The sequence below is a fragment of the Drosophila obscura genome, unplaced genomic scaffold (genome assembly GCF_018151105.1).
Source record: "Drosophila obscura isolate BZ-5 IFL unplaced genomic scaffold, ASM1815110v1 contig_73, whole genome shotgun sequence".
Lineage (NCBI taxonomy): Eukaryota > Metazoa > Arthropoda > Insecta > Diptera > Drosophilidae > Drosophila > Drosophila obscura.
In genome coordinates this window covers 8,580,727-8,590,669 of record NW_024542865.1, presented here as the reverse complement: position 1 = coordinate 8,590,669, position 9,943 = coordinate 8,580,727, and the positions used below count along the sequence as shown (strand labels likewise).

Sequence of the window (9,943 nt, the reverse complement as noted above, 5' to 3'; positions counted from 1 at the left end):
CAACAGCAACAGCAACAACCAGAAACCATGGACCATGGACCATGGAGCAGGGACAACATCCTCCTTTCTGTCGTGTGTGCTGGCTGCCATCACTCAATGCCAGGACAAGGCTGTGGGGACAGTCAATCTGTTTATTTGCTTATGCCCCACTCAACCCTCTGCCAACCCCTCTGCCAACCCATTTGCCGTGTGTCTGTGTGTCTGTGCGTCTGTGTGGGTGCATTGTTTAAAGTTTACTAATTTCATGCATATCGCTGGCACCCCCCACACTCTCGGCACTCCACTCTGCACTACCCCTACTTAACCATTCTCGCATTCGCCGCTCGCCACTCGCCGCTGTGCATTTGTGTTAGTTAAGTGATTTATTGTCGCAAAATTGTCATTATTAAAAATTAATGATGTCATAATTAAGTGAGCTGCTGCTGCTGCTGCTGCTGTACTCCTACTCCTGCTGCTGCTGCTGCTGCTGCTGCTGCTGCTATGCATTTTATTGTAAAATGATTTACATGCATGCAGAAATGGGGGCTACCGCTGCTTTGGACATTTTAGTTTGGTGCGGGGGGCATGGTGGATAGGAGGGTGGGAAATTTATGAACTGCAAACAACAAATATGCTCAATTCAATTTAATTTCCATAATTTAATTAGTCTTGTGTGGACAACAGCGATAACCCAACTGCAGCATTGTAGCGCAGCACAGACCCCCACCCCCACACACATGCGATAATGTACATCCGCACCATGTGGGATTGTGGGACTGTGGGACTGTTGGACTGTGGGGGGGGCATTAGCATAACCAGTCATGGAATCTGCGTTGCATAAGCCCAAAGGCCGTTTGGCTTTGCTTCTCTGCTCATCTGCTTCTGCTTCTGGTTCTGGTTCTATTTCTGTTTCTGGTTTACATAGAACTAGATATGATAATCTCCCATGGAAGTGCGCACTGGAAGCGATCTGAGAGTGGGTATTTTTTAGAGAACTGCTGGTGGGAATACCCTAGCCATCGTGTTGTATCTGTGCCTATAGCGAAAGATCTGGGAATGGGTGAGTCTTCGCTCTATTCATCAGCAAATCAGTCAGAGTGCTGTCAAAGAGACACTTTAATATCTTAAGCCCTTTACCTGTGGGATAACTTGAGCAAAAGCGATCAGAACCTCGTGCCACAGTGAAATCAATTAAATATTCAATCCATCATCTCCATCTAGAGGAACTGATAACAGGGTATTTCTTTGCCTTATCATTAAACCTCTTCGGCAATGATTGTAAACGAATTTGTCTCTTTGTCAAATTGGAATATTTTCCTGCCCTACCCTTCACCTCCCACCACACACCACTCCAGCGACATTCACTCCCGCTCCCGCTCCCGATTCGATGATCGATGGTTGTCTTTTGTCCGTGTCTACAGTGGCCCAATGGCCAATATATTAAAAATAATCACCGAAATGACCAATAGTCGAAATGGTAAAATTGTAAAATGTTAAAAAATTGCCAAATGGCCAACTGCAATCGCATCTGCATATGAATGCAACAAAAAATATGCACAAATGGTGTAAAAAATTATATGTACGAGTACGTATAAATCCTGGGCAGCCGCAGTTTTTATGGCATCGATAAAATGCCGCTTCCTGTGGCCCAAGAACACAGACTAGACGATACCCTCTGCTCGAGAAGGTCTACTCCATATGGCAGAGTTGGCAAATGCCTCATATGCCTCCCACAGAGCGAGCGGAGTGTGTGTGTGAAGTGCCATTAATGGGGGGAAGGTCTAAGAGCAAAGTGCCGTGCCACCTGATGGCAAGCAAATACTCGTATCGAGTGAATTAAGGGATTGCACGCGCGATATATATGTATATAGGTTAATATAGGCTTCGCATCCGAGACAGAGTTCCAATTCAGAAATTCTGTGGTTGGTTGCCAGCCTGCCGGACTACCGGACCGCCTGCCTGCCTGCCTGCCTGCCTGCCTGCCTGCCAATATATGTCAGGCTAGGCCCGTCCTGATGCAGTGGTCAGCCACTTCCCTTCAGCTCCTCGTGGAAGCAGGATAACTTCATGCAGAACTCACCGCAAATCAGTTTGGCCAGAGCGGCCAATGCGCCCCGCCCCGCCCCGCCCCGCACCACACCATTCCATTTGATTGATTGAAAGTCAGCCAAAGTTGGAATTGAGTTTGCTGATGGACTGTGCCTTGCCCTGGCCCTGGCCCAGGGCCTGGCTAATTAGTCAACAGTCAGCAGTCAGGAGTGCAGCAGGACGAGACTCTTGGATACCCTTTTAAGAAGATTCCATAACTGTAAGGAACTCCATGGACATTCTATATCTTAGCTGCATCTTCGACTCTTTACACACTTTCTGCCTGCACTTACAGGGCATCATATCAGCCACTGAATGGGGAAGCATCTGCTGCTGCTGCTGTTGGCTGTTGCTGCTGCTGCTGCTGTTGACTGTGGCTGCTGGTTGTATCTGTCGCTTCATTCGCTCAAATAAATTACATTTGAAATGTATTAATTTAAGTCATAATTTTCCATTGGCAAATCCCTCGATGCGCAGCGCAGCACAGCGCAGCAGAGAACAAAACAGAACAAAACAAAACAAAACAAAACAGCACACAAAAACTCAAATGAAAAGCTGAAAGAGTTTCAACGGAATGCGAAAAATATATACCAGAATGCGAAGCGAAACAAAAACCAGCAACAAAAATGTCAACTTGTGCAAATAATGCAAATATTTATACAAATTATTATGTGATTTCGTAGAGAGAGAGAGAGAGAGGGAGAGGGAGAGGGCCAGGTCCCAGACCGAAACATCTGCCCCTGCCCATGCGGCTGTCTGGCTGCCATTTAGGGAAAAAGTTATGCAGCATTTGGGGCCAACGCGGCGTATACGTAATCATTTTCCTTTCGACCATTAAAAAGTTGATTTTTATGCGGGCCCCTGCACCCGGCGGTGCAAAGTCCGGAGCCCAAAGTCCGGAGTCCGGTCTCTGGGCTCCGCGCACTGGCTGCACTTTCGTATTTAAACGTGATTTTAAATAACCGCAACAGATTTTGTGGTTTCATGTTGCATTTGCTGTTCGATAATCGACAGGCGCCTGACTGTCTGACTGCCTGACTGTCTGACTGCCAGCGAGGCGGCTCTGGGCTCTCGGCTCTCGGCTTTTGGTAAGTGGGTTTGATAAGGTCTCTCCCCCGGTTACACAAGTTCCCCTTTCCCCCTTGCCCTTTCCCCTTGCCCATCCCATTCGTTGGTTGGGTATTGGGGAGGATGCTGCGGTTAAGTCCATTTAAAATGCAAAATGCACGCATTTGTGTGGTGCATGCAACATGCCGGTGCAAGGGGGAATTTTCGGTCATGCATATTGGGATTATGGATTAAAAAATATATACCATATACCCAATTCATAATTTGAAAATTGGAATTAAATGTGTGGCAGCGGTAAGTCCAGAAATCTCTCCCTGAAATCCCCTAAAATGTCCATTTAAATGTTTTACAGAGTCTGAGAAAGATTTCCCTTGAAGTGTATGTATAATTTTATGCTAGCTGCAAGCAAGTGAATTTTCGGCGTAGAGAGAATATGCTCGCATAGGTTTACGTATTTTTTCTAGTTGCATTCTTCTCGAAATTATATTGAATATAAATGGGTTGGGAGATTATCATGTTTAAATTGTTTTCGGATCGGAGTTTTATTGTTACGACTATTACTGTAACAGCGCCTAAATCACACACACAAAGCGAGCCAGCAACAGAATGGTTTTCTGTCCTCTTACTAGTCGGGGTTTTTGGGTGGGTATAGCATAATGCTCTCTCTCTCGCTTTCGCTCGCCATAACTTACGATAGATGCAGCCATACAAACACACCTATGTATGCATGTATGTATATTCCTTTGTGTATGTTGGTATTATTATTATTTTGATCTCTTATTTGCAACTTTTGCCTTGCATTAAATATACAGTAAATATTATTATTATTATTATTATGATTATTTTTTTGGTTTATAGAGTTGACTATTACGTTTATGATTATGCTGGTAATTCTGATTACTAGTCATCGCTATGGCTATCGTTATCGTTATCGTACTTACGCAGTATTTGCATTTAGGGCTAGGCTACACACACATACACCTAAAAAAAAATACAACGAGCATCTCTGACTGCTGCAATCAAAGTCTGATTGATATTTGGGAGAGACACAAAAAAATTTGCACATTTAATGCTTGTTATCGTTATCGTAATCGCTATCAATATTATTCGGCTCTCCACTTTATTCTCCTCCTCCTACATATAAGTATGTATGTATGTACGAGTATATATGCGTGTGTGTATGTATTTCTCTCCGCTTTCTTCCTTTTCGCACGTCGCTCCTTGTTCTCTGCTCTGCTCGATCGCGATGCATCGCCCGGGTTGTTGGTTGTTGTATATGTATGTTTAGTGGAAGCTCCTGTTGCACGCCGCACGCTAATTACGTCCTGCGCTTACGTTACGTCACTACGTCATTACGTCAGAACGGCCATTAGTTACGTCTTAGTTCTGTTTCCAACTGGTCGCTGTAAAACGTTTGGCAGAGAAAAAGAAATGTTGTATGCATAAAAAATAACTCAGAAAATACGAAAATATTTTAAGCAGTTACTTAAAAAGTGTCACGATGAATCCCTGAATGCCGGAAGCCCCTTAAGCCCCTCCGACACGTTCCTTAGAACTCTTTCAATTATATGCTTCTATTTATGTCTCTTCTATTCGCATATAAAATACTTACAATTAAAATTCACGAATGAAGAACTTTCAATCAATTAATTCAGCCAATTTATGGATCATATCTCTCCTGCAGCTACGTTCCCCCATTTAAAATTTCCATTCAAATGCAGGCAATACTTAAATTAGGTGAGACATATTCTTACCTTTGTAGTAGACCTCGCGATACATGGTGGGACAGGCGGCCTTGCCGTTCGTTTTCGTCGTTTTGAAGTCAATGTTGGTGCGAATGGCCCGGTGCAGCAGCGGCTGTGGCGGCCGATAGTTGTTGCCCAGCGGTGCCTTTGGGTGGTCGGGGCTGCCCTGCATGAGACGGCGCAGGGCGTGCAACTGCAAACATAAATTTAGTTAAGTATTTTCACATATACAAATTTACTTCTGCAGTAAATGGCACAATGGTATACATATATATTTTTATTTTATTTCTTTATTTAATTGTGGGCTGCTGCATGTGCTCCCTAATACACTTTGTGACGTCTCAAGTGCAAGATGCGGAAGTGGATCAATGATTCCTCTAGACAATAGACGACCCATGGTTGGGCATAGATGTAGATAAGGCCCGCCATCGTATCCGTATCCGTATCCGCATATGTAAAGCGTTTAACGTGCATAATTATAAACCTTTTCGCAAACACACACAGCATCAATCCTGCTCGCTCCCCCTGCCCAACCCAATGCCCCATTGAAGGCACGCTTGACATAAATTGCTAATCCTAAAAATAAGCGCTCGCTGAGCAACAGCAACAACAAAAGTTTAATACTCGAATATACTTATATATAAAAATCGTATCAAAGTAAGACCCACACAACCAGAACACCCTCTAGAGTAGCAGCAGCAGCAGCATCGATGAGACATCCAGCGACAACGACAACAACGACATCGAGTCAATAACACTTAATCTACTCAATCTGTTTATCAATTGACTTCCGTCAAAATCGCTTTTCACGACAAACGTGGGCTGGGCTGGTCTGGGCTGGTCTGGGCTGGGCGTGGGTTGATGTTGATTGAGGAGTGCGGAGCATGGAGCATGGAGCATGGAGCATGGAGCATGCAGGAGGGATGCTGGAGTGATGCTGGAGGCTGCTGGGTGGTAACAGGTTTTCCCCCGAGTGCCCATTCAAGTGTGAATTAAGTAGGAAGCGTGGGGTGTGTGGCGCCCGAAAGTATGCAACACCAAATGGCACTCAAGGCATTCGCCATGGAATCGCCATGAACGTTTGGGATTCCAATTGAGACGCGTCGCGACATTTCGGTTCGGTTCGGTTCGGTTCGGCTGTGTTTTGTGTGTGCTATGCTGATATTCTGACAGCGGCAATTAACCCATGAAAACAGACACACACACACACACACAGATAAATCTTGTAGTGATTTCAAATATCAATTGAGCATAAATTTCTCATCTGTCTTTATGATCCACAAATATCTTTCATACTCGTGGGTAAAATATGGAATTTTCGGTCCATAATTTGCTCTCTTTTGTTACACCGTTCTCTCTAGCCCCTCTAGCCTTCCCCCCCACAATCACTGGCTGGCTTCCTGTGACAGAGCGAACGTTAATGGGTTAATTGCAATTTTAGCTCATGTCGCGCAGCTTCCTGCTGGAGCACATCCTCCTCCTGCCCCTGCTACTGCTCCTTTCCTGTGCTGGTGTTACTTTAATTTGGTAAATTATGTTTTGCCAGCAAGGTGCAGCAGTCTCTTCTCCTCTCTCTCTCTTTCCCTCTCTCTCTTTCTCTGTCTCTCTTTGGCCGTGCCACTAAATTACATTGCACCGTCGCTTGGCGGTGTCTGGGCATCCTCCATGGGTCCTCCATGGCTGCCACAAGTTGTAATCATGTGCCCATGGGTCCCATTGAGCTTGTTGAAGTTTTTATGAGTCTGCTGCTGCCCCTCTGCTGCTGCTCTCTGCTGCTACCAGTGGATGCAACCATGTGTGTCTGTCTCTCTCTCTCTCTTTCTCGCCTCCTTTCTCCCTTCCTCACACAGCTCTTACATTGTTTACACGTATGCCGCTGGCCACCATTCAACCGCTTCATTCTCCTGCACACTCTCCTCATGCTGCATGCCTCATGCCGCATGCATGTTGGCGTCTTTATTACAGCGCCGCTGCACTTAATAAACATTTGTGTTAAATTTTTTCCCCCCTCCCTGTGTGTGTGTGTTTTTGTGTGCTTTCCGCCATTTCCTTGAGTGTGTTTGTGTGTGTGTTTTCCGCCATTTCTTTGAGTTATGGTCACTATCCACTTTGTTGCCTCTGCCTGTGCCTCTGCCGCTCTTGATACTTCTCCTGCTGCTGCTGCTGCTGCTGCTCCAGCAGCAACTTAATTTAAAACTTAAATGAAATTAGCTAATAAAACAGACGAGACAAACAACAACGACGGCGGACAGCTGGCGGACAAGAGACAACGGCCAGTAGTACAGAGTGCTGTATACTAATTAACAAACATTAAGGTGGTCATCACTCAAAATGATCACAGGAGGCGGTGGCTAAGGAGCAGCCCGCAAGGACCATCCAAAGAAGGAAGCTAAGGCGCCGCAGCAGGAGGCCAAAGAGGAGCAGGGGAGCAGCAGAAGCAGCGGAAGCTGCTCCATAAATTCGCTTGGCTGGGAATTTTGCTTTATTTGCTGCTGCCAGTTCGAGCAGAAGCCAACTTATAACTTGGTTGATAATCCCTGGTTTCGTATCATATTATATGAGAGCTCTATCTAGCGATAGGCACTATTATCTTTTCGATTTTACACTCAGAAGTATTGCCATTGTCTGAGGTCTGTCTCTCACCTGTTGCTTTGTTATGTAGATGGGCTTGTTGAGCACCACCCAGGTGACCGTTTCGTGGCAGGCTGGTGCTGTGGTCGAGCCATCGTAGGTCATGTAATGGTCAGTGTCCGGCAGTAGGCCGCGTATGGAGAGACGCTTCACGAACGCCTCGTCTCCGCCATACCGTATGCGTTCCAATTGATCGGTGAGCATGCGAAGCTCCGGATTGGATAGATCACCCAGCTATATAATATATAGGAATAAAATATGTGCATATGTATGTAGCTTTAGGGGATGTTCATTAGGGCGTAGTGAAATTGTTCATTTTTTTATTTCGTTTTTCCTGTATTACTCATCGATGATCCCTACTCTTAAACGTATCCGTGCCAAATTTTAACTTAAAAAATATGTATATAATATAATATTATATATTATAATAATGTAATATCTTATCCGCATTCAAATTTAATTTCTATATTCTATATATTATTTTGGTGGAAAAATTGAGATTTTGTCCCAAACAGTGGACCCATTCTTGGCTTCTGGTGTATGTGGATAATGAAGCCTCTGTCACAAGCTTCACACATCTTTCTACAGTTTGGGTGTGGCAAGGAAACTTATTAAATTGTAGGAAATCAGTACCTAATGATATCCGGCCTTCAACTTCGCTGTCTCTATACATCATTGTCATCGGAGGCTCTGCTATTTTTTCTTTCGCCCGATCTATTAAATTGTAATAAATTGAGGAATGAACTTGAAGTTCTGAAAGTTGAAAATCACGCTTTAAATTATTTTGGCCTCCTTAGGCGCCTTCTGTATCTTTCGAATAGCCAGTTCCCCTATATGAGACGCATCATCTTGTAACATGACCAATAAAATATTTTCTGTATGTGTGAAAATGCAATTTCTTTGAATGGTTTTGAAAACCATGCTCTTTAGAACACCTCTCAGATAAAAACCTTTTAACAATGTTAAAAATGTGGACCAGCCATATTTACAAGTCGACGTTGTTTTGATGTCAAACAAGGTTGGTGCGTATACTTTCATAACATAAATGGTTAGATCTTTTAGAGACTGTGGTGGCTTTGCTGTTCCTATGCATACACGAAGAATCCTGTTTGCGCAAGTAAGCCAACGAGAATGTGCCAGAGTCCCAGGGCCATTTAATTGATATGGTATCAAAAGCCTCTGGTTTTAAATCACGACATTTTTCGAGCATTTTTCTAAAGCAAAAGCTATCAGTAAAGCTATTAGGGCCTGTTTCGGTATCATCCACAGTAATAAATAAATGACGAAGTGGTAATTCATTCGCATGCAACAAGCACACAAGCCACTGCAAGGGTCGATTGAGATGTTTTTCCAATAAGGAAACGACTCGATTTTTATGTCCAGCGTTCACAGCAGTTCGATCACATCCAATTGTCACAGGAGATGAACGATATTCATATGATTTTTCTAAAAATTCGACAATATTTTTTCCAATTGTGGCTGCTTTTCCCGAATCAATAACAAGATGACCCCGACTCAGATATTATTTATATATGCTCTTCGGTGATCGTTTTTCGAGATGAAATATTTTCAGAACATTTCATAAATAAAGTTTTGTCTTTACGACCGACCAAATATGTTTTTCTCGTTGAAAAGATTGCAAATCTTTGCGAACTTTTTCGCGCTCTCAACGAAACTTCGTTATATGACATTTGATGAGTTGCTGGACTAATCATATTCATGTCTACCCTGGTAGCGTTTACTATAAAAGCAGCAGATCGATCAGAAACTCCAGTTCTATCTCCAGTTTGCAGACTCTGTCTCATCTTTTGGCTGTCTGTTTGAGACATTTTGTTTGTTTCTTTTTCGGTTATATTTTTAAAATTCCCATTTTCATCGGACTCCGAAGAATCACTGGAAGAAGTATCTGATGAAAAACTCATCTATTGCACGGAAGATGTCGTACTTAAACTGTCTACCGTTTTCCTAGCAGATTCGTCGTACCTTCGCATTCGGATTTGATTAAGTTGACTAGATTTCGTCATAGTTGTTTCCACATTACCAATATACATTTTCCGATCACTTCTTTGGTCAATTATAAATATTTCTTCTGATGGAGGGCATTCGGTAGGGCATTGACATACTGAAGGCACACTTACATGTTGCGATGTCAAAAGTCTGATTTTTAATGACTGCAAATAATTTCTTAGCACCTTGATACTTTTTGTGATATAGAAGTAGCCTATTGACAACTTATTGGTGAATAATTGTGGCTAGAGATGACTTTTTTTGATCGCCAAATACAAGGCAACGCACATCTTGTCGAGTTTTAGGCATTTTGCGTTTGTTTTATCGAATTATGTTTATGTATGTATATCATATATCAAATGCCAATCACGGTTGAAAATGTTACATATTTACAAACACCTTGCCAGTGCGTCGGGTAAACAATA

The 9,943-nt window shown here is 43.3% G+C and overlaps 1 protein-coding gene across 2 annotated transcripts in view; it reads right to left on the bottom strand.

Annotated features, from left to right (window-relative positions):
- Window positions 1–3,991: 3,991 nt before the first annotated feature.
- The window catches only part of LOC111081921 (carbonic anhydrase-related protein 10), a 42,792-nt gene continuing 36,840 nt past the window's right edge, over window positions 3,992–9,943 (bottom strand). For both annotated transcript variants that reach the window (XM_022378086.2, XM_041595494.1), the window contains exons 6-8: window positions 7,524–7,745; window positions 4,890–5,073; window positions 3,992–4,538 (exon numbers count right to left, since the gene is read on the bottom strand). In XM_022378086.2, the coding sequence (XP_022233778.1) occupies window positions 4,516–4,538; window positions 4,890–5,073; window positions 7,524–7,745 (429 nt within the window). In that variant the 3' untranslated portion in view covers window positions 3,992–4,515. The remainder of the gene's footprint in view (window positions 4,539–4,889; window positions 5,074–7,523; window positions 7,746–9,943) is intronic.